The 27,902-nt window shown below is 36.9% G+C and overlaps 1 protein-coding gene across 2 annotated transcripts in view; it reads left to right on the top strand.

Annotated features, from left to right (window-relative positions):
- CAND1 (cullin associated and neddylation dissociated 1) overlaps nt 1-26,104 on the top strand; it is a 29,838-nt gene extending 3,734 nt beyond the window's left edge. The window contains exons 2-15 of one of the 2 annotated variants that reach the window (XM_074902905.1): nt 565-708; nt 12,259-12,413; nt 14,150-14,273; nt 14,700-14,956; nt 15,040-15,145; nt 15,642-15,787; nt 16,847-17,139; nt 17,832-17,973; nt 18,569-20,062; nt 20,815-20,910; nt 23,737-23,906; nt 24,005-24,169; nt 24,391-24,498; nt 25,550-26,104. In XM_074902905.1, coding sequence (XP_074759006.1) covers nt 565-708; nt 12,259-12,413; nt 14,150-14,273; nt 14,700-14,956; nt 15,040-15,145; nt 15,642-15,787; nt 16,847-17,139; nt 17,832-17,973; nt 18,569-20,062; nt 20,815-20,910; nt 23,737-23,906; nt 24,005-24,169; nt 24,391-24,498; nt 25,550-25,774 — 3,625 coding nt within the window. In that variant the 3' untranslated portion in view covers nt 25,775-26,104. The remainder of the gene's footprint in view (nt 1-564; nt 709-12,258; nt 12,414-14,149; nt 14,274-14,699; nt 14,957-15,039; nt 15,146-15,641; nt 15,788-16,846; nt 17,140-17,831; nt 17,974-18,568; nt 20,063-20,814; nt 20,911-23,736; nt 23,907-24,004; nt 24,170-24,390; nt 24,499-25,549) is intronic. The other variant, XM_074902906.1, reaches the window with a different exon arrangement.
- Nucleotides 26,105-27,902: the final 1,798 nt, after the last annotated feature.

The following is a 27,902-nucleotide window of genomic DNA, read 5'->3' as shown; positions in this document are numbered from 1 at the left end:
GTCAGCTGTTGTCTGGACTATAAACCAACTAGTCTATACAGGACAAGAAAAGGAAAAATGTGAAACATAGCTTCACGCTTTATTTTTCCTTTCATTACTGTTTGACTTTTGTGAATTTTATGGGAGAATGATTGAAAAACTGTTTTTTTTTCTTCTTGCTTAAAAGTTGTTTTAAAATAAATTCAGAGCAGAGAAATTTTTTTTTTTTAATAGACAAGCTTTTTTTTTTTAGTTTCTCAACTACTTAAAATCTGGGGAAGTGTCAAGGTTTTTTTGTGATCAGTTGAAATATCATTTAAATAGTCAAAGTAAAATACATAGCTGTTTCTCATCAGGGAAGGATGATTACCTAACTAAAAATTGTTTGTAATTTAAAAATAGTTTTTCTCCTTTGTATTCTATAACTACAATAAATGCTACTGGTGTCACAAAACAGGTAACAGTAATCCAGTGTTAAATGTGATTTATTTGATAACAAATGGTGGAAACTGAGAATCTTGAATCCTGAGCATTATGAGTAACCCATATCCTTTTAGCAATAATTATCTGACTATCTTTTGTCAGGTTTATGGCTACTAATGACTTGATGACAGAACTACAGAAAGATTCTATCAAGCTGGATGATGACAGTGAAAGAAAGGTGGTGAAGATGATTTTGAAATTACTGGAAGATAAAAATGGTGAGGTGCAAAACTTAGCTGTGAAATGGTAGGTATTCTTTTTCTACTGTGTAAAGAATTGTTTAGTGACTGAAAACATAAAGCACTTTCAAAGAACTTAAAGAACCACTGCTACACAAAATAATTGTGAAATTTGTGTCTGCAGAGCAACCCTTGTACTAGTAGGCTACCTGCCTTAATTGTAGTTTCTTACAAAACTGTTTTTTGTTGACAATGTGGATTAACATTTGGGGGTTCAGGTGACAAATAGTGCATGCGGTCCTTGCTGAAAGTACATGAATGACATGCTTGTTTGGTGATAGTTCTTGAATGATAGAGATTTAAGAAGATTATAACTCATTGTTCGTTGCCACATTGATATTTGACTGTGAGAAGGCAGATGATATGTGTAGGGGAAAAAATTGTAGTATTGGAGTAGTTTTCAAGCAGAGATAAAAACATAAAAAAGTAAATATATGGTCTTGGTTATCAAACATGGAACTTACCTCTTCACTAACATTCAGAATACTGTGTTAATGGTTTTACATGCTTTACAGGAACTGTAAATGCTTTATGGGGTCAGGGTGAAGTTACTTGCATTTTGGAGACTTGTTGCTTCAGTACCTTCTCTTCCTCACTTTATTCAATGTTACATGTGGTGTGGCTTTTCCAGAGTACCCTTTGAAGAGGTGCTTGCTACCTTTATTATGACTTACTTTTTGTTCTTGGCCCTTCTGACCTGACTTTTTGTGTCCTTGATGGAGGGCCTCTTTGTTAAGAAGTTTCTAGTGTTTCAGAGAATACTGCTTGTGTGTGAGGTCACGTGTTTTTTTTTTAATATTCTATCTATGCTACTTATATTCCAGGAGACATGGATTGAAGTAAACTTGCTAGGCAAGAGCTTGGGACAGCTTTGAACAGAAGTTTCGTTTGTGACTAGCAGAGTTAGTTTGCTTCAGCTTGTTATTCTTTACAGTTTGCCCTATCAGACTAGCAAAGCAGAAAATTAAAGCCTGTGTCTACATCTGCTTATGTACTTAGAGGCAGTGCTTACATCATCTTCTGAAATATTTTAAGTGATGGTAACCAAAACCTTGCACAGAGAAACTGGTATAAGAATAGCAAGTTTCAAGCCAAAGTTTAATATTAGCAGTTTAGTAATATAATTGTCACTACTTTTTCACTACTCTCACCAGGGTTGCAGTGTTGTTAAAATGTCTTTCCCCCTCCCCTGCCTCCTTTTTTTAACAAACAACTCAAAATGCCATGTTTTCTTTTAATTCAAACTTCTGAAACGTCAAAGGTCCTTGTGGTACAGCTTAAGTTCTACAGCTTTGCAACAGATTGCTTGTACTCAATCAAAAGAGTAGATTATTATGGAACTTGGCTCAGGCTTAGATTTGTCTTTGTGCAAAATAAGATTTTATTTATACATGCAGTATTCATCTTTAATGTGCATCCTAAAGTTATCCTGAAGTTTAGATTAATGCACATAGACACAGCTTACATATCACAGTCTTTAATGGGGATGTTAGAATTTTGGACCTAAAGTACCAGTAATGTTTATTAAAATATTAAAGGAAGATTGCAAAGGGAAGAGGAGATAGATGGCTGCCTGTGTATGTGCATATGTGCATGTGTCCTGTTCCTTTCTCATTAACCATTCTTCCATTTTTAAAGTTTACTTTGACATACTGATAAAATTATTGGATTTAATTAAAATGAGAGGATCTGTTTAAAGTTTGGAAACTTTTTCAGAAATCCAAGTAATGTTAAAGAACTGTTAAATTTATTGTAAAGGGACATGAAACACAGTGGAAAAGTTTTCAGGTAAATTGTGAACACTCGTCTAGAATGTGTACATTCTTGAACGTATCAAGGTTTTTTTATATCACAGATATGCTCTGAGGACCAAAAAAACACACCCTAAAGTTTGCTCCTCTTCTGAAGGCAGCTTATACTCACATTATTGTTCCATGACAGTTTTAAGCCAGTCTAAGATAATGCTCTGCTGCTCTCCTGTTCTTGCCCTCCTTGTCCCATTTCTTGTGCTGTTGTTTACCTGATTTTATTGTAGACTGGTTTGGGGACTTTAGTTTTCTTCCAGTGTAGTGCTCTCCTCCTGCAATCAGATGAGCATTTCTAGAAACAATAGCAGGGGTGAAGGATAGAAGAGGTTGAACGTAGTTTTTCTAAGACAGTTTGAGCTGATCTGAAGTCTGCCATCTACAACAGTGGGTGTAAGCCTGATTCGTAGGGAAATTAAATTCGGCCAGCATATTTTTCTTGACTTACTGTTTTTTAGTATGTTGTGGTGGTGGTCTTTAGTTGTGTATTTCTGTTACGGATTTGCTGGCACTTTTTCAGCTGAGGAAAGCATAAACTGTGTTTAGGTCTCTTATTAATTTAAATGCTCTGGTGAACTTCAGAGACTGTCAGCAGGAACTTCCATCAGCCTGGTACTCGATGACCCATTTAAGTATAGATTCCCTCTCTCGTAGGAAAAGGCAATGCTATGTACCTTTGTATCTGTATTTGAGACAGCTATTTCCTTGAGGAAGGGAGGAAAGATTTGCAGTTTGTTAGGGGAGCTTCCTCTGTAGGTAGATCAATGGAAACACTGTGCATGGCAAAGGTATTGATCACTCCTTGAGCAGGTCATAGTCTTGCTCATGGATCACTCTTTCAAGGTTTGATTCTTGTGGTCACTGAACACAACAGATTTAAAACAACTTGGAGCAGCCTTAAAGCAGCATTTATTTTTAGGCAAACAGCAACAAGTAAGCAATGTTCCTGGTTTTGCCTTATTCACTGCTTGCTTTCACATTTGTGTAGGAAGGACTCTACTAGTTAAAATTCTGATTAACTTGTTTCTTATTATCTCTTCAAAGCACACTAGTGATTTTGTTCTTGATCCTTTCAGTTATATTACACTTTTTTTGGACAGGATAAAACATGTTTGGTTAGCAGAAGTCAGGTTGAGAGTTCATGGATATTTGGGTAGCTACCTTGCAAGATGATTGTGCAGTTCATTTCTGAATAAAAAATGGAAGTTAATGTGCTGCCTTAGTACTCTTGCAGTAAAAGTCAACTTTCTCTAAGCTTTGACCCTACAGAAGGGAAAGGAGCGTATTTGTCAAGCTTCTGTTATTGCAGGCAGTAGATGCAAACTAGGTCAGTAACTTCAGGATGTTCACCTTGTTTTTCTTAAGAGCGTGTAAAATTTTAAAAGTATTCTTGTTTACATTTTTTTTCTGAAGGAGTTGTTTTTTGCTTCATCTAATAGTCATAGGCTGTTTTACAGTCAGCCAATATTGAAAATGCCGTTGGGCATTCTTGCAGCATATTCTTAGTTTAAGGCTGTTAGTGTAGTCCAGCATTGCATCCCGTGAACCTTATGGCAGTAGTAGTTATACTGCCTGTAGCCCTATACAAGACTGTGTGGATTAAACAATCAGTATGGTTTGTCTAAGCATAGGTATTGTGTTGGGTGTACTGTTCATTCTTCATTGCTGATAATGCTGGTAATGTTCTGTTGGCCTAAATTGGACATTGTTTCATATGTTTGGTGTTGCGGTTTAAGGATGAACAGCTTCTCATTTTAAGCAGTTATCTATGGTTTGATCTTCTGCCATTTAAACCTATACTTACAAATTTTTATTGTTTCACGCGGTGAAATGTTTCCTGAAATCAGAAAAATCCAAACAAACACATATATATGGGGGAAAAAACCACCGGGATTAAAGTAAGTACTTTCAGTGATTCCTCCCGTGTGATACTGTAGTTTTTGTCCATTTATCAGTGTGACTTCTCCAGATAGTAGTTCAATGTAGGAATCCCTGCTTGAAGCTGTGAGCGTGAGTCATTAGTGTGAACCGGATGATGCACATACTGGCTGTTGTGTGACTGATCCGGTTCAGCAGCTTTAAAGCGTTTTGGATGTTGTGGTAATACACTGCTGCACATCACGCTATACTGGTGATTTGAATCAATTTTTTTTTCCATTTGTAAATTTTAACTCTTCCCTGTCAGTAACTGTGCTTATTTGACAGCTATTAGAATATGCCAGTTTTAGACTGTAATAAATTATGAGTTGGTGTCCCCCTTCCTAATAATGAGCTACACTATGAACAGTTTTATTTTCAAATGTATGTAACTTAAAGGAGGCATTGTGTTATAGTTGCTGTTTATTTCCCTAAGCAGCTGAATGAGCTTTTGACTTTAAGAGAAACTGGACACGTATTGGCTAGTGAAAGGGAAAAAAATCAAAGAGCACTTCAAACAATATCTGAAACTGCCTTCAAATGTGTAAAATACATACTTGAGTGCTAAAGCTTTGTATTCAGAACTGATTTTATAAAAAGGTTATATTTTTATTTTCAACTTCTGATAAGCTTAGTTTGTAATCTGGGACTGGTAATAAGGTCTGTAAGTGATATCTACTGATTTTAAAAGCCGGAAAATAGTTGAGGTAGTCTTTTTCTCAAATGTACTTCGTAATTGGTATGTCAGCTTTATTGAACTAATAGGCTGAATAAATAGGACTGAATATGCTAATTCAGGTAAAATTTAGTTTAACACTTTCTAGAAACTATAATTTCAAGTGTTTGTGTGAATGACTGTCATTTCAGTGGTTTGATCATCTTTAAAACATCAGCAAGAAAGTGTTTCCTATACTTGATTGAGATGGATCTAATTGACCAGCCTTTGCTGTGATTATTTTAGTTATTCATAGATTACACTTGAAAAACTAAGCATATTTAAATTAGAAGAATGGTTCAGTAGTTCAGGTTCAAAAAAAATATTTACCATTATTTCAGATGTTTTCACTTATGGAACAGCTGTTTTTTGGTGGAGACCTGCTTCTGGTCTGTCAAAGTCAATGTATAAAAGGATGGTGTCAGATGCAGTATGTGGAAGGTACATTTTCACAGAGCTGCACAAATCATTGCAAACTGCCAAAAGCAAAAGACATGACCTTTGTAGCAGTGGAAGAAGGTATAACACCTGGAATCTCACCAGCCAAATAGCAGACTCGCTCGCTACAGATCTAAAGCAAACTTTCAGGATTGCTACTCTGAAGCCTGCCGTATTTTTGAAAGGATACTGTTGCTTACTTTTATAAGTATACACTTGCATAATTGTACGTGTGCTTGTTCCTACTTCCTAGTGCTTTTGTGCTTCTGTTGGAGCATGCAGTGTTACAGGTGTGGAATGGTTTCTGTGAATTGTGGGCTTGTACCTTATGTATACTGTAGTCTGTTGACTGAAATGCACAGGGAATTTCCCTGGACTACTGTGAACAGTCATCATACCTTGGAATTGTGATTGTTTCTGTTCTAGGTGATTTGTGCTTGTGTTCTTGTGAAACAACTTACTATGCACTGAAGGGTCTATGAGTGCAACAATGCTGTGAGTAGCCGCTGACTGACAGTGGTGTGTATTTGAAGAGAAACTAGTGATGTGTCAGTGAAATACTGTGAAGGGAAAGCTTGACTGAGTTGTGGAGAAAACAGCTTTCTGAGTAACTGAAGAAAATGTTTGAACTTTTAGGAATGCTGTCAGGGATGGCTTGATGTATTTGAGTCTGGGAGATATTTCTTGGTGGTAATCTGTGTTGGCAAATGCTTGTGTACAAATTTACCAGGGATTTATCTGTTGGAGGAAAAGGTCTTTACCAGTATCGCTATCCAGAAATTATTTTAATAAAATTGAAGTATTGATTTAACATGACTGAAGCAGTAAAATGACCAAATTAGATTGTGGATATGGGGTAGGGGATAGCCCCCTACTCTCAGGGGTTTAGTAGCTGTGGCGATGGTTTGATGGAATCTAAAGATTCTTGTACAATGTCCTTTTCCTAAATTAAAGTGTAGTGTCGGGTTAGTGCCTGAGGTTTGGCTGCTTTTAACAAAGGGTGCTTTGTTAGAGCTGTTTATTTCTGCAGGAGTAGGTGTACCTGCTCAAGCAAGTGAAAACCTATTCCATTACGTCTTCATTTCTGTGCACTTAAAGGGCTTCTTTTTATGCCTTTCATCAGATGCCAGTCAGTATCTCAATTAACAGTTCTCTTGAGATTATCTGCATGCTGTATCTCCTAGAAATGTTGCACCAAAGTTGTTTTTGTATGTTTATAAGATGTTTATGTAACTCTGTAAAATGCTCTGCAAAATGAGTAAATTGCAGTCTTCTGAGTTTGTGGCATTGGGGTGATCATAATGCATCAGTTTCAGATGTTTGTTGTCTAATTTGACTAATGGTAATATAGTTTGAAGTTTTGTGCATTAAAAAAACTGAGTTAGTCCTATGTGATAGTTCAGTACATGGTTTTGGTAAATATGTTTTACCTTTGTGGTTTTTTTTTCAATTCCCAAATTGCCAGTATTTTCAGCAGGTCTTACCACACAAGTAGTGGAATGGTGGGTAAGGAGAGAAAGAAACCAAGCAGATTGCAGTTTGTGAAGGAAGGCATGGAAAGCGGTAGGTGTGACTGTCTTGGGAATTGCATATTCCTGTGTGTTAATCCATGTGCTCGAGTGCAAACACTGTTCAGAGTTCATGGGAGTAAGGCGTTATGAGCATAGCCATTGAAGGAGAAGCTACTAAGTTTGCCTAACATGGTGACAGACCACTAATGCCAAAACTTCGAACCTTACTCTGGTTACTGTTGTATTTTAAGTCACACTTAGTGCTTGAATGCAAGGGCTTGCTTTATGGAACAGATAAATCTTTTGTGTCCATGTCCTCCTTCTGTCTGCACTTCTTGCTTGCTGCCTTTAGCTTCTGTTGGGCATTTTTTATGATAATTAGCTCTTGCTGCTGTGAATTCTTGGACTTGGGAAAGAAGGGTACCAGCAGTAGGGTACATACAACAGGTTTGGGGATGGAAGATGTATTTTGGTTTTGTCCTACTGTATAGAGCCATATCTGCTAGCTGTCCAAGAGTGAAGGCCCTAAATCTCAGCCCTGTGAGTCCAGCTGGAATGACTGGTTTGCAGTCTTCTGAATCTGAGCCTAGTCTTCCAGTCTAGCTCCCTCCAACAGCTGTGTGTAATGTTTTAGTTTGAGCTGTTGGAACACTGTCTTTTTTAGGAGTGGAGAAAATGGGTGACCAAATCATGTGGAACAATGATTTTTGAGGGTCTACAGTTGTCCTGTAGTGTGAGCTGTATGGTGGAGAAGGATAGCTTTGAAATGGCTGAGAGAACTGAGGTAAGAAGTGTGAAAGGTGTAAGGAACTCCCAAGTATGTTTGAGAGCCTTTGTAGCAGGAGGAATGTAAAACTTGTTGCTCTGAGACTGAAGAGAAGACTGAGCTTCAGGGAAACTTGGAACATGTGGGTTTGGGTTTACCCTGTAGGTGCTTCTGAACTGTGTTTGACTGGACTGTTCCTTTTTTGGCCCATGCACTCTCAAAAGGGCGGTGACCAGATGTGGGAATTACTAAAAGTGCCTTGTTCAAAATGAACAAATTCCTTGTGAAGTTTGACTATAAATTCACAAGTTAATTCAATATGATCCAAGGTGCCAAGTCACATTAAAAAATGGTGAGATAATACAAAGCCATCTATAGGTCAACAAGTAAAATTAATACAAGGTAATGTTTCCTTGTTAACAGCACTTCGGAATTAAGCTACACAACCTCAGGTCTTCATTGCTAACGCAATGCAGGAATTTGTCTTTTTTCCCCAGCAGTATCAGCAAGGTGGTAAACCTGTGCAGTTGTCTTGCTGTTATTCTTGGTAAATACAGTACTAAGCTCCTAAACTAACTTGAGTGCCTTTATGCTGAATGCCATAGCCTTGAGCCTTTCCTTCTGAACAGTGATCTGTAACTTGTGTGTTCCTTTGCAGCTGCCTGGCTGACAGTTTTATTAGCTAGTAGTGAACCCAATGTCCAGCTGTATTCTTGGAGAGTTAGACTTAAACTCTAGAACCATTTCCAGTAAAACATGAGAAACCATTTCACTTTTAATCTTGTGTGCTTGTTTCTCAATACATAAAAATTAAGAAAGGAACTTTCCTTTAGACTGCAAAGACTCAAGAGTGAGTTTTCTGTCTTAATACACTTGTGGGTTTATTTAAGTGCTAAGTGTAAAGGAAGTTTTTGCCTGAGTGGCATCACTTAAGTTCGATTCTGGACTATCTAATTTCAGAATAATAGTCTTCATTGAGAGTTTAGTATTGCGCTATCTTAGACAGAATTTCTGCTTGCCTATAGATGTTTTGCCCCCTGCCTCATTTTGTGCTGTAGACTTAATGCCTGTGCTTTTTTTTGATGTGAAACTTGCTATTAATTCAGAATAATTTTCTAAATCTTATGAAATAAAACCAAAACATTTTTTTCTCTCGTAATCATTAAAGTCAGAAAGGAAGTACTTTGCATCCAGATAGTTTCTCTCCAATGATCTGGTACAATTAGAATATGATGTATTGAATTTATTAATTTTACTAGAACTGCATACTGATATTTGTTAATCAGGGTTTAGTTCTGTACCATGATCTGGCAACACCATTATTATGCTGTACAATCTAATGTATGAAGTTGGAAGTTCTCTTCCCACCTTTTTCGTGGTGTCTTTATCTTGTTTTGTTTTTGTAAAGTGATTTGAAAGGCTAGTTTTGGGGAGGAAGAAAAATTATTTACCCTTGTGTATCAAACTAACTTATGATGAACTTCTAAAAGGTTGATGATTTCTATTTGTTTCAAATCAATGAAAATTTAAGTGCAAAGAAATACATTGCAACTTTCTAAAAGTTACTAATTTTTTTTTTTTCAAAATAATGAAAAGCATGGGGAAACAGTCCATCTGCGGGCAACTTACTCCCCTTGCACTTGACAAGGAGTTAAACTAGGCAAAAACTTCTAGTTGAAAGTTGTTTTATTGTTAATTATGTTAATCTATTTTACCAATAATTTTGTCATCAGCTTGTAAAACTTCTCCATACTTCTGATGTTTCAATAAGGTTGTAACTGTATGGTCCTAAATCATTGCAGTCTCAAAAGTCTCACATACTAGTAGTGAATGGTGGCATATATTTGAAAATTTAAACTTTGCTTTCTTGATCTTAGTCTTTGTTTTGGTAACAGGTTGGTTCATTCATTTTTCCTCTGGGGTTTCAGTTTGACTTCAACCCTCAAAAACTAGTGTTTACTAACCCTATAGGTGTCATTTTAGTCTCCGTTAGCTTTGCTAGAATCAACTTTAATGAAAAGCCAGATGTATACAGTATTAAAGTTCAGTGCAGAAACAGCTAAAGTTTCTATGGAGGTATTGCTTTCTAATATTGTCCTAATATAACCAGTTTGTGATGGGCTTTAAGATGCTCCTTTTTCTGCATTTGTTCATACATTGATTTCCACATAGTTTTATAGCTCTGATTTAAAGAGGTTGTCTGTGTACATTGGGTACAGCGTTGAAGGGCAAATACAAAATTTGGACCCTCTCTTGTAAGCTACAGAAATATCCATGATTTCTGATCTGTAACACTTGGCTCTGCCAGTTGCAGTAGGAGACATGACCTCTTAGCTCAGCACTTGAAACGATTTTAATGCTCTGTTGACACAGTACAAATCTGATGGAACCATTGCATGGGCTCACTTTGACTTCAGTACTGCAGTACAGAAGTTGGGCTCTGACTCACAAAAAGAACAACAAAACTTAAGCTTTTGAAAAATGCTTCCTAAAAAATGATAACTTCACATGTCTTTCCATTCTTCAAAATCTTAACCAGATTGTTTTGATACAAAAGGCTCACTTAAAATCCTCACACTTTACTGCTCATCAGATTTCACATGGAGAAACACACATGTAAAAATCTCTTGAAAAAATCTTCTGTGCTTTCTCACTGTGACTGAAGTTGAATTTGATGGCGATTATGTGTAACTTGAAGTGTGTGTCATAGGAGGAAAATCATTGAAGTGCTGTTGAAAATCAGGCTGTAGGATTTCCTTGGTGAGACACCTCGAGCGCTGCAAAACTAGGGGATGGTCTGTGCAAAACACCAAGTCAGAATGCTTTTCATCCTTTTGATCCAGATGGAAGAGAACAATATAGTATTTTTCTGGAGATACATCTATGTTTCTGTTAATTCTGCTGGTGGGCTATACTTCCAGTTCATGATTCCCATATTTTCTGTAGATGGTCCTTGCTACTGCTGTCTCCATTCTTGCCTCAAGCCATTGCTTTTTCTCCTGTGTGACTGTTGCACACAGCTCCTTGTCCTCCTGTCCTCACTTCTGTCGGGGTCAGTGCAGAATGTAAGTTTGGTAGAACTTTAGCTTCATGTCACATCTCACTCCTATTGTTGATGTCTCATTAGTAAGCATGCTGTCTTGATTGGATAGTAATACTGTGGATGTCACCACAGAGAATTAAAAGAGAGAATAGCTGACAAGATCAACATGCACAGAACAAAAGTTTACGAAACAATGGAGATATGTCTTTCAAAGTAGTTACTGTACAAGTCGGTTATCTATACTGTTGTTTGGTGGAACATGGTAGGAATGCCTATAGCACAGCTCGTAACATTTCTTTCAGAATTTGATGTGTTCACTGTTAATGTAGTATGTTTCAGGGAGCTGAATTAGATTAAATTATTTGGTAATTGTCTTTCAAAGTCTTTCAAAATTAAATTCCCATTTCTGAAATGCTTTGTCTGAAGGCAGAAGAAACTAGATAAATTTGATGTGAGAAGTGGGAGGGGTAGTAGGAGAAAGAGTAAGTTCTTGGAGTTCTTATAGAGGTTTTTCACAGGTGAACAGGGGGAAATAGAGACAATATAAGGCTCTGTTCTTGTGTAACTTCCCTTTTGGAACAGAACATTAACAATGGAGAGATGTTGAAAGTTGGTGATAGGGCTAGGAAGATGATAAAGGGTGCTATATTTCTTGGCAATGAACTTAGACTTTACTGGGACATATGTGGCTTTAGTATTTTGAACAAATGGGAGAATTTGACAAAGGAATACAGGGTTGTTACGATCCTCAAAACAGTTGAAATGACTAAAAACTCACAATGCAGAGTAAGGAGGAAATGTTACTATGGGCTGCATATGTAGTGGTGCTTGGAGTCTTTGTGAAGAGGGGCATGCCTTATCATTGTTTTTTATTTTACCACTTGCATTCTATTAAGGAAGGCACTCTAAGGTATAGAATGAGTCTGAATGTATATCATATCAAACCCAAGCATTGTGTAGAATAAAGATGCAGTAATTAAGAAGGTAGTTGCTTATTGTCTGTGAACTAAGCAGGCAGTGATGGTCAGGCACGTTAAAATGGCTCTGGCTAGGTGACTTTTGTTAAAAATCTTGGCATTAAGTGAAAAGTAAGTGGGACTCTGGTTTTGAGACTGAAGCAGAACAGTCATGCAAAAACCATTTCCACCACTAGATAAAAAAGCATGTACTAAACCAGTATTTTGTAACTAGATTTATGGACACAGGTTACCAACCCAACCAGTTGACAGCTTTCAGATTTAAAATTCTGCTTTATATTGCTACCAAAAGCCTTAAGTTTGTGACTTGAATGCAAAATACTGAAGTAACATGAGGAGTTGTATTGTAGGTTGCAGATTTAATACTTTTCTTCTGTTTATACAGCCTTGGCCCTTTGGTGAGTAAAGTGAAGGAGTATCAAGTGGAGACCATTGTAGATACCCTCTGTACAAACATGCTTTCAGATAAAGAACAATTACGTGACATTTCAAGCATTGGCCTTAAAACTGTGATTGGAGAACTCCCCCCAGCCTCTAGTGGTAAGGCATTTTGTACTCAAGACTATCTAGTTTTATTATTTCATTACTAATTAAAAAAATGCAGAAGATGGGTCCTTTAGTGAAGATGATTCAGTTCATTTGACTCTGGAAGTAATTCTTGTCAGAGGAAAAATGTATGGCACAAATATCCTTTTAGCTTTTTCTTCTCTGACTGTATTTCCAGATTTTACTAGTTTAAAATTTTTTTTTACCGAAGAATTGCATTAATGTGAAAAACAAACATATAGTATATGAACCTCAATATAACAAATTGAGTGTAAAACCTCCTATTTTAATAATTGCCTGGTGGAGCATTTCTAGGCTGTAGTAATAGCTAAATCTCATCGTGTTTTTGATTGATAGTACACTTTAAAATTTATTATAACTTGAGTATTTTTCTTTAATGATCTGATTTCTTGTCTCAGTTTCTGGTAAGTGTTTTGGAAAGTACCTTATGTTTCTAACAATTGCCTGTTAAAATTACTGAAATGCTTACCTGCAGTTTTAAATGAAGGTAGTCTTCCCTCCAAGAGATAGGAATGATGAACAGCACATCAGTTAATGGCATCATGAATGAGAACAAAGAAGTGATTAAAAAGGCTTTGGAAATGCAGTTTGTAGAGACTTTAGGTTTCTTACATTAAAAATAAACCACCTCATTTTAACATCCTTTATTGAAATTCCACATGCAAGTCTTGCTTTTATAAAGCAGTAGTGAGATGAGTAAACTTCAAATAACTAATTTTAAGTCAGTTTAAGCTTTTATTTTTTTGTTTACCTACAGAAAATATTATTTTGGGGCAGAGGTAAAGCTCAAGCAAAAACGTAGCAAAACCTTTCGGTGTAATTAGTATTACTAATACAGAAGGAACCTAACTGTTATTTCTTGCTCTCAACTCAAAGATAGATTATTGGGTTTTTTCATAGCCTCTACAGTAACATCTTTTAGTGTGCAATTGTTACATTTAGTTTTAATCATGCAGTTAAGAATTTAAGCCATAAATATATATAAACTAGAATTAATATAGGTTAGAATGGTATTTCACATCAAAATAGTCTCAAAGTATGATTAAAAAAACAGTGCAAATGAAGATGAGCACTAGCCATTGGGTAGCTGTTACTGTGACATGAGTTTCTTATCTTATAATTACTCCAAACAACGTTAAACAGTTGGGGGAAGGGGGAACTATGTAGTAAAGACATTTTTACTTGAATTTTAAAGTACTTTGGGTATAAATTTTTCCCCTTTCTCAAATGTTTCAGCAATATTTCAGGTACTTATTATTTAAGTAGCTTCTTGTGCAAAATCATGTTATTTTGCTTTGTTGTTATACGGCTGTTCTTCAGAGGTGGCTCTATCTACTTCTGTGCTTCCTCTTACCTTTTAGTTTATTTCTTTATTTTTACCTATAGTCTTTTCATTTCTTGCGCTAGTCTTTTTTTGGCCTTCACTTTCCATTGCTTGCTCTCCCAAAAGCAGTGTCCTTTCTGTTGTGTGTATACTTTATAGGACAACTAAGAAGCCCTCCTTCTCAGTATATTTCTACATAGATAGTCTTTAATGCAGAGCATATGTTATATTAACAAACAAACTGGCTGTTCAAGCTTGTTTTGTTGGATGGAAAAAGCTTCTTTATGCTGAGATCAGGTTGCTTTCCATAGTCACAAACATGATCTCTGGTGTGAAAAACTGTCTTTTAAATTATGAAAATGCTGAGGTTTTGTCATACTTTCAGGTTCTGCATTAGCAGCTAATGTTTGCAAAAAGATCACAGGGCGTCTCACTAGTGCTATAGCCAAGCAGGAAGATGTGTCTGTTCAACTGGAGGCACTGGATATCATGGCTGATATGCTGAGCAGGTAAACATCCCTCTTCCAAAACACCGGTGAATGCTCATAAATATTCCTTAAATCTTGAACTTTAATTTTCTAAATGTTAAATTTAAATTACTTTATGTGAAATAATATGCTAAGGTATTAAGCATAGGTGATACTTCATTTAGGAAAAAAAAAAAGTTAATATATTGAAGATAAGTTGACTGATAGATCGATTACTCTATTATTTAATCTTCTGAGCACTGTAGCTTTAAGCTTCTTTTAATGTTTATTGCTTTGAGGATATATTTTAAACTAATTTCTTTTTTTGGATGTTCCAAAAGCTTAAATTTAAAGACTTGATTGGAATCTTTGTGATGTTTTGGGAATATTTAAAGGAATTATTGTACAGTATGTGAACAAAGTTATTTAGATTCAATTGGTTTGAGTTTGTGTTTTGTCTGTTTTAAGGCAAGGAGGACTGCTTGTTAACTTCCATCCTTCAATTCTGACCTGTCTGCTCCCCCAGCTGACTAGCCCCAGACTTGCTGTGAGGAAAAGAACCATCATTGCTCTTGGTCACCTGGTTATGAGTTGTGGCAATATGGTTTTTGTTGACCTCATTGAACATCTGTTGACAGAGCTGTCTAAAAATGATTCCATGTCAACAACTAGGACCTATATACAGTGTATTGCTGCTATCAGTAGGCAAGCAGGTCACAGAATAGGTAAGAAAAATATATGAATTATCAGTAATTTTAAAAGTTTCTAGATGAGAGTAAATACTTTGGGAATTTTTTTCTTTTACCAGGTGAATATCTTGAGAAAATAATTCCTTTGGTTGTAAAATTTTGTAATGTAGATGATGATGAACTTCGAGAGTATTGCATTCAAGCCTTTGAATCCTTTGTTAGGAGGTAAGTTATTCTTGGGTACCTATTTTGGGCTTTCTTAAGAACTTATAGTATTCCATTCGGTTGTAAGCTGTCAAGAGACAGTCTCCTTGGTACAGAATATTTCTGCAAGCTTTGAGCTGGAACTATTCCAATAACTGTCTTGTAACTTAACTGTTAAGCCGTGTGTAATGTCTGTACTTCAGAAACTTTCTACTGTGCCATTACTACTTATGCATACAGGAGGTATTCTAATATTTGTCCAATAGTGGTGATTAAAAAAAAGCATAACCCAAAGGCATATCTTGGTTCTCTGCAACCTTCTGATCTCACAAATTCAGTTACACGGTAGCATTGCCCTTTCTGACCCTTCCTCTCTGAATTTCTGTAACTGAGGTGGATGCATTTATGGTCCTTGGTTTGGCTAATATCTTCGAAGTACAGTATGTGGCATGAAGTCTTAGAAATATCTTAATTTTTCAAAGTAATTTGACATTGATTGTATTTTTGTATTTCTTAGATGTCCTAAAGAAGTCTATCCTCATGTATCTACTATTATAAACATTTGTCTTAAATATCTTACCTATGATCCTAACTACAATTATGATGATGAAGATGAGGATGAAAATGCTATGGATGCTGATGGTGGTGATGATGATGATCAAGGTATATTCTGTTTTTGGTTTGAGAGAGAGGAAGAGCTTGTGAACCTGCGCTCGTGAGAAAACTGATATGGGTAGTATTTACTAAATACCAGCATTTGAATGACATGTATACTTTTGTATTCAATTTTTGTACGGTTTTGAAACATACCTTATGAACTTAGTTCTTGGAATAAAAGTTTAAGGTGTTGCTGCTGAAGATAAATAAGGGTGAACATAAAGTACATGACAAATATTATAAAATACTTGAAAGGTGGAAAAAGGCAGAAGCAAGTAGGGTCATAGAACTGAAGTGAGAAGAACATCAGTTAATGGATTAAAAGTACATATTCAGCATGGGAAAGGCTTCTCACTACTTTCCACTAGAATATATTGTTATCTAATGCATAAAATCAGAATAGATTGAAAATTGCAAAATACTCAGTATTTTTCTGTAGGATAAAAAAATGTATTAGACCAAAAGGCATAAGGTATTTATTGTTAATATGGTGGCAATACCTTGCCATATGTAAGCTTTACGAAAACTTGGACATGCAAGTAATCTGAACCCAGAGCATAACATCTCATTACTTTAAGAATGAATGAGCTGCACAGTTGTTGCTTTAGCACTTAAAAAGTCAATTTGCATATTTTTTTGTTGTCGTTTTTGGGGGATGATTATGGTTTGATTTACTCCTAGAATGAAACAGGCAGAATAATTTGTTGAATCTTGAGCAGCTAGTAATTGTTGTTGCATTGTTGCTTATGTCACAGATAAAGAGGAATATGCTTTATATCAGTAGTCAGGTTGTAAATATGGTGGGAACCACCTTGTCCTTTTGTCAGTTTAAATTAATATGTGTGTAAGACTAGAGTGAAAAAATTGGCAGAGAAGATAATTAGCCTTATAATTTAGGCAGTTAAGGCTTTTTATATATGGTTTTTAACATGCTTCTCAACCTATTTCTTTAGTGCATGTTATACCAAGAACCTGTGTGTTCTTATTAATTATTTAAAATGAAACCTGATGCTTTGATTGTCTAGACTTTGAACATAGGCTTTTTTTTTTTTTTTTTTTTTCAAGGGAGCGATGATGAATATAGTGATGATGATGACATGAGCTGGAAAGTGAGGCGTGCAGCTGCTAAATGTCTGGATGCTGTGGTTAGCACACGACATGAAATGCTTCCAGAATTCTACAAAACTGTATCTCCTGCTTTAATAGCCAGATTCAAAGAACGTGAAGAGAATGTTAAAGCAGATGTTTTTCATGCATATCTTTCTCTTCTAAAACAAACCCGACCTGTGCAAAGTTGGCTTTGTGATCCTGATGCAATGGAACAAGGAGAGACACCTTTGACAATGCTTCAGAGTCAGGTTATTTGTCAAGATTTTTGTTACCTTTGAGAAGACACACTGAAGTCGTGCCCTGTTCCTAAGGATAGTTCTTGAAATGTGCCATATCATACTCTCTTCATACACAGATTACAGTTTATTACTGTAGTACCAACATAGAGAGCAAGCCAGGTAAACTGGCCTGGAAAAGTCCAGCAGTCTTGGAAGGTGAAATTACCGATTCATGCAAATGTTTTTTCTGATTTCAGTTGTTTACAATCACCTGTAAAAGTTGCATGTCCTATGTAGTTTAGACAAATTACCAAGGCAAAATATTTATTTTGAGCATTCTGTAATGCAGATCTAAGCTCTAATGATTAAGATAAAACTTGATTTGCTTCAACAGATTTTATTTGCAGAATAAAAAGGATAGTGCTGAAAAACTTTTTCTAAGTGAATTATTTGGGTGACTTCTGAGTTGTTGCTCTCTACGGTTTTATTAATGCAAATCTAGTTTTGCTTTGTTCCATCTTGCCTTTTAAAGTTAAATTGTTATTTTTTTGGATAGCTGTTCTTTTGAATTTTAATTTCCCAGTGTTTACATAACTTCTGTAGTTCTGTAGAGAAACCAGAAAGAGGGGTAGGGCGCACATCTTTCTTTATATCCCTTCAGTGATCAAAGAAGAAAGATATGTCAGCTATTGAATCAATTAACAAATGTGTGATGATTATAGGTCCCCAACATAGTTAAAGCCTTGCACAAACAGATGAAGGAGAAAAGTGTGAAGACCCGTCAGTGCTGCTTTAACATGCTGACTGAGCTAGTAAATGTATTACCTGGAGCCCTAACACAACATGTTCCTGTACTTGTACCAGGTATGAGAAATGTATTATTAACTTAAAGATTTATTAGTAAATGGATGTGAAGTTTTGAAATCTTTAAATCTTGATGGTCCTTTTTGCAAAAGCTTTGAAGTCTTACTTCTATTTAAAGAAACTGGCAAAATAGTCAGCTACTCTGTGGATCCATATAAATATTGTAGTGATGTATTTCCATTAACCTTGAAAACAAGGGTTGGGTCTAAGATTGAGATTTTCTTTCTTCTACATAAAAAAAAAGCGCTTCTTAATTGTGAGATGAGATTAAACTGCCTTCTTTCTCATCTTAACAGAGCAAAATATTGTCCATGTTTTAGCTTTTGGGACCTAAAATGTTGAATTTTGAAGTAACAAGGAAAAGTAAGTTTAGAAAAGTTAAAAGGTTCAGAATCCCATGGCCCATGTTCTCTATAGAGGAAGCTTGAAAAGTAATTGATTGAATAAAATGGTGAAAGGGGCTTGGAAGCATTCAAGAAAGGCTGGGAGAAGGAAAATATAAATTCAGTATAGCTGCCTTCCATCATAAATTTTGAAGTGTTCTAACAGAACATAAATACCTAACCTAAAAATACATTTTTCTTTTTTCTTCCAGGAATAATTTTTTCACTGAATGACAAATCAAGTTCTTCTAATCTGAAGATAGATGCTTTGTCCTGTTTGTATGTGATTCTCTGCAATCATTCTCCCCAAGTCTTTCATCCTCATGTTCAAGCATTGGTACCTCCAGTTGTAGCTTGTGTTGGAGACCCATTTTACAAGATAACATCAGAGGCGCTTTTGGTTACCCAACAACTTGTGAAGGTCATTCGTCCTTTAGACCAGCCTTCTTCCTTTGATGCTACTCCTTACATCAAAGATTTGTTTACTTGTACAATTAAGAGATTAAAGGCTGCAGACATTGATCAGGAGGTGAAAGAAAGGGCAATATCTTGCATGGGTCAAATAATTTGTAGCCTTGGTGACAGCCTAGGCACAGACCTGCCTAGTACACTTCAGATCTTCCTAGAGAGACTGAAGAATGAGATCACTCGGTTAACTACAGTGAAGGCTATGACACTTATTGCTGGTTCTCCTTTGAAGATAGATTTGAGACCAATCCTTGGGGAAGGAGTTCCTATTCTTGCTTCTTTTTTGAGAAAGAACCAGCGAGCTTTGAAACTGGGCACTCTTTCTGCTCTAGATATTTTAATTAAGAATTACAGTGACAGCTTGACAGCTGCCATGATTGATGCTGTCCTGGATGAGCTTCCACCTCTGATTAGTGAAAGTGATATGCATGTATCACAGATGGCCATCAGTTTTCTGACAACGCTGGCCAAAGTATATCCTTCCTCCCTGTCAAAGATTAGTGGGTCCATTCTCAATGAACTTATTGGGCTGGTGAGATCGCCTCTACTTCAGGGTGGAGCACTTAGTGCCATGCTAGAATTTTTCCAAGCTTTGGTTGTGACTGGTACAAATAATTTAGGCTATATGGATTTACTACGCATGTTAACGGGTCCAGTGTACTCACAGAGCACAGCACTTACTCACAAGCAGTCTTACTATTCCATTGCCAAATGCGTTGCTGCCCTTACTCGAGCCTGCCCTAAGGAAGGACCAGCTGTTGTAGGTCAGTTCATTCAAGATGTCAAGAACTCAAGGTCCACGGATTCCATTCGGCTTTTGGCCTTGCTTTCTCTAGGGGAAGTTGGGCATCACATTGACTTAAGTGGACAAATTGAGCTGAAGTCTGTAATATTAGAAGCATTCTCTTCTCCTAGTGAAGAAGTCAAATCAGCAGCATCTTATGCATTAGGCAGTATTAGTGTTGGCAATCTTCCTGAGTATCTGCCTTTTGTCTTGCAAGAAATAACCAGTCAACCTAAAAGGCAATACCTACTTCTTCATTCCTTGAAAGAAATAATTAGCTCTGCATCAGTGATTGGTCTCAAACCATATGTTGAGAACATCTGGGCCTTACTCCTGAAACACTGCGAATGTGCAGAAGAGGGTACAAGGAATGTTGTTGCTGAATGCTTGGGCAAGCTTACATTAATAGACCCAGAGACTCTGCTTCCACGGCTCAAGGGATACTTGGTTGCAGGTAAGTAGTAATAAGTTATGTATGTATTGTAGCAAATCACCTTATCTATTAAGAAACTGATATAGTTTTGCAAAGTCTTTGCTTAAATTTTGTGATACTTTTGAAGTTTTGCCCACCCCCACCCCCGCAGTGTGAAGTTTCATTTTTACTGGAAGTTGTTAGTCATACATAACACGAATTACTTTTATGTTCTGCTTTCAGACTGTGGTATTTCAATTAATGATGTTATGTGTAATGAAGAGCTATAAAGGGAAAGGAGCATGGGTGACAAGGGGACAAATTGACAAACCAATTGCTACATGTTGAACTTTTGGTGTAAATTACAGTATTCCTAATTTTCAGATAAGATTTCTGAAATTTTTAAGGATTAGAAAGGATCATTGTGCATAATCCATGAATCAGTTTCATATCAAGAACTATTCACGTTTTCTTCATGTGCTTCTGCTTTGAAGAGGAAGGTTATTTGTAGGCCTCTGTGTGATAATAAAAAATTCTGTTGTAATAGGCTTATTGAATTTTCTGTAACAGTTAACATTAAATGCTTATTACAAATCTTACGGTATTTTTCGCCCTGTTTAAAATATTTTCTTCATCAACTTGAGTTACATATTGCATTGCTAGTAATAAATAACATTTCTTGTTTAGTGTTCTTAAGAGTATCAGAAGTTTAAAAAGAACAATACCAAGCATGATTTAAATTCTGTAGTTTTACTGTTTTAATGTTACATATTCACACTTTTGTTTCATATTAGGGTCCTCATATGCTCGAAGTTCAGTGGTTACTGCTGTTAAGTTCACTATTTCTGATCATCCACAACCCATAGATCCACTCTTGAAGAACTGCATAGGTAGGGTCTTTACTTTGACAAACAGATTTTGTGTTTTCGGGCAATAGAATTACATTTAAACTTTGTGTTTTCAGAAGAAAATATTTTGCAGGTACTAGAATTAGCTGCTAATGATAACTGTTGGAACAGTTATAAGGAGTTTCTATAATAGCTTGCTATTTCTATTAATCCTAGTTTATTTGAATTCTGAGTAGTAAAAGTTGTGTGATTAACAATTATATATATTGAAGCTCTGATGGGCAACACAAGAAGCTAGGGCTTTTATGAAGATGAGACCCAAAAGCTGATTACCTTTCCTATGCTCTTTCTAAATTATCAGTTTGATATAGTAAGGCACTGTCTTTACCCAGAAGAGTGGTCTTGGAGACATTTCACGTTAAGTCACTTAAAATATGTATGAGTGTGAATTTTGAGTATTACCAGGTGGTGAATTTTAAATTTAAGACCTTATGGTATGTGGTGGGTTGACCCTGGCTGGATGCCACGTGCCCACCAAAGCTGCTTTATCAGTCCCCCTCCTCACCTGGGCAGGGGAGGAAAAATATAACAAAAGGGATGTGGGTTGAGATAAGGACAGGGAGAGATCACTCACCAATTACTGTCACGGACAAACCAGACTTGACTTGGGGAAGTGAGTTTATCACCAATCAAATCAGAGTAGGATAATGAGAAATAAAACCAAGTCTTAAAACACTTTCCCCCCTACCCCACCCTTCTTCCCGCACTCAACTTTACTCCCGATCTCCCTACTTTATCTCCCCAAGTGGTGCAGTGGGATGGGGAATGGGGTGATCAGTTCATCACATGTCTCTGCTGTTCCTCCCTCCTCGGGGAGGACTCCTCACACTCTTCCCTGCTCCAATGTGGGATCCCTACCATGGGAGATGGTCCTCCACAAACTTCTCCAATGTGAGTCCTTCTCACGGCTGCAGTTCTTCATGAACTGCTCCAGCGTGGGTCCCTCCCACAGGGTGCAGTCCTTCAGGCACAGACTGCTCCAGCGTGGGTCCCCCACAGGGTCACAGTTCCTGCCAGCAAACCTGCTCCAGCGTGGGCTCCTCTCTTCAGACCCACAGGTCCTGCCAGGAGCCTGCTCCAGCACAGGCTTCCCACAGGGTCACAGCCTCCTGTGGGCATCCACCTGCTCCATCGTGGGGTCCTCCCCGGGCTGCAGGGGGATCTCTGCTCCACTGTGGACCTCCATGGGCTGCAGGGGCACAGCTGCCTCACCGGGGTCATCAACACAGGCTGCAGGGGGATCTCTGCTCTGGCACCTGGAGCACCTCCTGCCCCTCCTTCTTCACTGACCTTGGTGTCTGCACAGTTACCGCTCTCACATATTCTCACTCCTCTCTGGCTGCAGTTGCCCTTTTATTTTTTTCCTCTTCTTAAGTTATCCCAGAGGTGCTACTGCTATCGCTGATGGGCTCAGCCTTGGCCAGTGGTGGTTCTGTCTTGGAGCCAGCCAGCATTGGCTCTGTCAGACACAGGGGAAGGTTCTCACAGAAGCCATCCCTGTAGCCCTCCTTGCTACCAAAACCTTGCCACTCAGAAATGCAGTACATGATTCTGTAATGCTTGTCGTCTGAAAACATTTGGAAGCATGTATATTTTTAGAGGGATAAGGTAATTGGAGCTTTTGGGGTAACATCAGTATGATAAAGACCTTTGCAGTGCTGCAGCTTTTTGATCTTTTCTCATTTGTATGACAAAGTATTGTAGATTTGTTTAATATGCTATGGTGAATATTTCATAGTGGATTAATTACAGGTTTAAAGATCTGTAAAGAGTTGTGTATACTGCTAAACCTAATAGGGGAAAAAAGATTAATCTTTACAAAACTGTACATTTTTAAAGAGCGAGGTTTTTATTTGTGGGAAAGAGTCAGTTGCTATCTGTTATTTTCATTACTAAGCTTAATATATTTTTAAAATAATATATTCAAGAATTGGTTATGCTTGTGGGTTTTTCTCCCTCCTGTCCCTCTCTGAAGCTGCCCCTTTGGTTTGTTGAAATATTTGTTGATTATTCAGTCAAAAACTATTGGTATCTCTTAATTTAAAAAAAAATCTGTAGTCTAGTTTTGTTACCCAGTCTCTTTTGTGTGTAGAAGTCATTTTGTTTACACCTGTCGTTCTTCTCCTTTTAAAAGTTTCACTCCTCATGGAACTTGTTAGTAAAACTTCACAAACACTGAAGAAAAATATTGTATATTCCTGCAGGCATTTATTTTAACAGGGCTGTGTGTTAGAACTATAGAAATTCTAACTTGAAAATGCCCAAGTATGGAGTGGGGTGAGAGGTGTTGCTACATTAATATATACTGAGTAGGCTTATTTTATGGTAATTTAGGAATTCTCAATATATGCCAAATTAGGGGTTAAAAATCAATATGTTGATAGTTTTCTTAAGAGGTGTTTCTCTAAGTTTTGAACTGCAGATTTGAAATTGGTTTTCTAATGCATATTCTATGAGACTTTTAATGGAGAAAAGGAAACATTATATATCATTTTCATTAATTTACATGCTATACCTTTAGAAAAAAAAGAAATATCATTGTGATGGCTATTTATTTTGATGGTGTTTTTTTACTTCTGTTTCATTATATGAAATACTATGTATCAATTAATACTTTTAAATGTGATTATAATGAATAGATTTACTTGTGTAATCATGCTAAAATAGCAGGTTTTGGTGTCTGTTACATGAAAATAACTCCTGCACTAAATATGTGCTTTTGAAAGCTTAATACTAAGTAAAGATATTTTTAAAGTAGTAAATGAAAAAAAACCTTATAGGTTGACTTATTTCTGTACATGATTGCAGGTGATTTTCTGAAAACATTGGAGGACCCAGATCTCAATGTCAGGAGGGTAGCCCTAGTGACATTTAACTCAGCTGCACACAATAAACCATCATTAATAAGGGACCTCTTAGATACTGTGCTTCCTCATCTTTACAATGAGACAAAAGTCAGAAAAGAATTAATCAGAGAGGTATGTTAACTAAGAAACCCAGTGCTAAAGATACATAAGTAAATTTCTCGTTGTTCTAAATATATTACTTCCTAACTTTGGTTTTTATTTGTTAACAGGTGGAAATGGGACCATTTAAGCATACAGTTGATGATGGGTTGGACATACGGAAAGCAGCTTTTGAGTGCATGTATACTCTTCTGGATAGCTGTTTGGATAGACTAGATATATTTGAATTCTTAAATCATGTTGAAGATGGCCTGAAGGATCATTATGATATTAAGGTTCGCTGTCATTCTCTATGTAAGCAGTGATTTAGTCAAAATATTTTAATAGTGAATAGACTGAAATTGCAAAAATATTACTTCATATGCTTAAGTACTTCACTATATTTGCCATTTTCATTAGTGTTGCTGCTAAAAAGGTTACGCAGCATTGTAGAAAATGTATCTTCATGTATGTGTTGAGCGTAACTAATTGTTTAATTGTGTTTTTCTCAACCTAGATGCTAACCTTTTTAATGTTGGTGAGACTGTCTACCCTATGTCCAAGTGCAGTGCTGCAGAGGTTGGATAGGCTTGTTGAACCTTTGCGTGCTACATGTACAACTAAGGTATTTAAACTTAATTTAAGTTAATAATTTTGTGTTGTCTTACAGAAATCTAAATGAACTTGCGTGTGAAGAATACTTCTGTACTGCTGCAGCATTTTTTGGGTTATAGTTGATTAGCTGCAGTAGCTACAATGCAAATATGTGGGCCTTTATACACATATTAAATGTCTTTAAATTATAAAAGGAGGGGTAGGCTTGTTAGCTTCTTTTTAAAAAACCTCTGTTTCTTTGATGCCATTTCTTTTGTTCCTTAAAAATTTAGCTGCCACTTGGGCAACTTGTGTCACTTCATTTTAAACAGTGAAACTGAATATTGAAAGCTTTTCTGACTTCTGATGATTACATTGTTCCAGACAAGCATTTGAGTGATGAAGGACAGAGGCAGTGTGAAGTAGTCCTATTTTTGTTTTTTTATTTTCCCCTTCATTGTATTACAGAATTCTTGGGTCTTGGCACAATCTCCATTCCTGCTCTTGTCTTGATCCACCTGCGTGCTCTGACAGTCATTTAATGCCTGATTTACCTTGCTTGTCCATTACTGTAGTCTGTTATATTTCACATCAAGAAATTTGACTGCTTTTAATGACAATCTATGTCTATATTACTGAAATATCTTGGAGAACTATAACAGAAGGTTAAACAGTTATTTTAATAAAGGTCAACTTTTTAAAGTTCTGTTCTCTGGAAGCTGGAAGTACTATGATAGTATCAGCTTAATGTTGTTTACTGACCTTACTAGCTAGAGGTTGGCTGCTATCATTGTTTGGATTTGGTAAGAGACTTGGTAGCTTACAGCCTTTTTCTGCATACCTTGCAGTATTCAAGTTTCAGTCTATCTGTAAACTGCTGGTAAAAAGTTTACAAAGAAGTACATGTTTGGGAGGTTTCTTTGGTTTGGTTGGCTGGGTTTTTTAAGAGCTTAGGTCATCTTGAAAGCTTACAAAGTGGTAGTATGGAAGGAAAGAGGCCTTTGTAAGATACTCCTTTTTTAAGGTGATTGTAGAGGGAAGGTTAAGCAAAAATCTCAAGCATATTTTCATTTTTTCCCTAGGTAAAGGCAAACTCAGTAAAACAGGAGTTTGAAAAGCAAGATGAACTGAAACGATCTGCTATGAGAGCAGTAGCAGCGCTTCTAACCATTCCAGAAGCAGAGAAGAGTCCATTAATGAGTGAATTTCAGTCACAGATAAGCTCTAACCCTGAGCTGGCAGCCATCTTTGAAAGTATCCAGAAAGATTCATCATCCACTAACTTGGAATCGATGGACACTAGTTAGATGTTTGTCCAAAATGGGGACCATTATGTTGAACCATTTGATGCACTGAATTGACAGGTTATGAGTAAGAAACAGAAAAAGTATCTAATCTACACATTGTTCCACTTTATTTACCTTTATGGAGACAGTTGGCTTTTCCCATTGTTGCTTTTCTAGCATTTATTCCAGAAATGTATTTCCATAATCCAGAGTTTGTTAACCACTCTTGTTTTAGTGGATTGGGCCACATTTGGGAATTAAAAAGTTGACGCATGGTGTATGGAAATAGGTTCCAACATCCATTTGCCCTGTAATGTTTAGGATTAAAATGTCAAAATTTTGTGACCATGATTTTTTTTTTTTTTCCTTCACTCTTTCTACTTGTAAACAAAAATGGGGAGGAAGGTGGGAATCAAGCATCCAGGTGCATCATGTTTTTGTATAACTTTTTATTCTTTTTTGTTTCAGCTTCATAAATTGGTTTGACTGGCAGATGAATTCTGTGTAAGATTTATTATATTAAAGATAGGGTTTGGGCACAGTTCAAAAAACGCAGACATAAATGTCATTTTTAAAGGTGTGGGGATTAGAAAACAAATATCCCTGTTGTGCACACTAATTTTGCATGACCAAGTTTACAAATATATATTGTCTGTAAAACAGCATGTGCAGTTTATTCGTAATGCAAGTTAAAATAAGTTCTACTGTATCAGTGCAGTTTTCAGGTATTTTGACATACAGACCATTCATACAGAAAGGGACAAATGAAGGTTGGTTGTCTTCACCAGGCTTTTTAAAATGCCAGTAGTATGGCCCTGCAGACGTTCTTACAGTAAATAGGACAACTCCTGTGTTTTTTGTGATTTTTCATTCCCAAAGGCTGGATCCCCTGGAATGGAGGTTGACAAACTGGAAGATTGGAGGGCAGTAGGATGAGATAAAACTAAAATGAGCAGAGAACAATAGCTGTTTGGTGGATCCTGAACTCTAGATTCAACTTTGATTTTGTTACAAAAGTATGGAAGGAAGTTTCTTCAGTGGCTTCTACCTCTATTGTTCATCCAGCAGCTTTTGTTTAAGACAATAATACATGGTGTTACCTAGTCAAGCATTGCCAGACCATCGTTTTCATAGAATCATAGAATACCAGGTTGGAAGGGGCTTCTGGTCCAACCTTTCTTGGCAAAAGCACTGTCTAGATAAGATGGCCCAGGACCCTATCTGTCTCAATCTTAAAAGTGTCAAATGTTGGGGAATCTATCACTTCCCTGAGGAGTTTATTCCTGTGTCTGATTGTTCTCATTGTGAAAAATTTTCCTCTTCCATCCAATTGGAATCTCCCCAGGAATAACTTGTACCCATTACCCCTCATCTTTTCCATGTGACTCCTTGTAAAAAGGGAGTTTCCATTTTCTTCATAGCTACCCTTTACATACTGGAACATGGTGATAAGGTCTTCCCTAAGCCTTCTTAAGACTGAACAAACCCCATTCTCTCAGCCTTTCTCGTATGGCAGGCTTCCCAGTCCCTTGATCATTTCTGTGGCCTGTGGCAACTGAGGCACGGACTCGCCATTGAAGTGCTGAAGGAAGGACCCTTTATTATTACCATAGTACATACTTATGCTCTCACCAAAGCTCTTACTTCATAATTAGCAAATCAGCAATTAGACAGCTATCAACTTTTTCTCCTATCAGCATAAGACCACTCTAACACGCGCTGTGCAGACCAATCACCTTTTTGTTCACGTACTGTTCACACGGCGGTAACTTCTCACAGTTCAGTACATTTCCACAGTTCAGTGTTGTAGCTGTCCGTTGTTTTTCCCTGCCACCTTGGCACAACTCATCAGTTTCTTATCTACCAAGGCCTGTTCCTAGCTGTTTCTCAGATGCTGTGTAGGGCTGACAGGCCGATATCTCTCACAATGGCCCTTCTCTGCACCCTGTCAGAATGCTTTCTGGCACATGGAATCACTAGTAGACTGCAGTGCTGCAAGTGTCATACAGTATTCTGGTGAGATAAGAAGTGGGGAATGGTCATAAACAGTGGAGAGGAATAAAAAACAGATAACAAAAAAAATCTGCTGTGAATATGCTGAGGTAATCTAAAAATGGACCAGAAGGTGATGGCTGGCAGTCCTACAATG

This window comes from Athene noctua, chromosome 3 (assembly GCF_965140245.1).
Source record: "Athene noctua chromosome 3, bAthNoc1.hap1.1, whole genome shotgun sequence".
Classification (NCBI taxonomy): Eukaryota; Metazoa; Chordata; class Aves; order Strigiformes; family Strigidae; genus Athene; species Athene noctua.
Note: the sequence above shows the minus strand (reverse complement) of the source record. Positions and strands in the feature narration are given on the sequence as shown.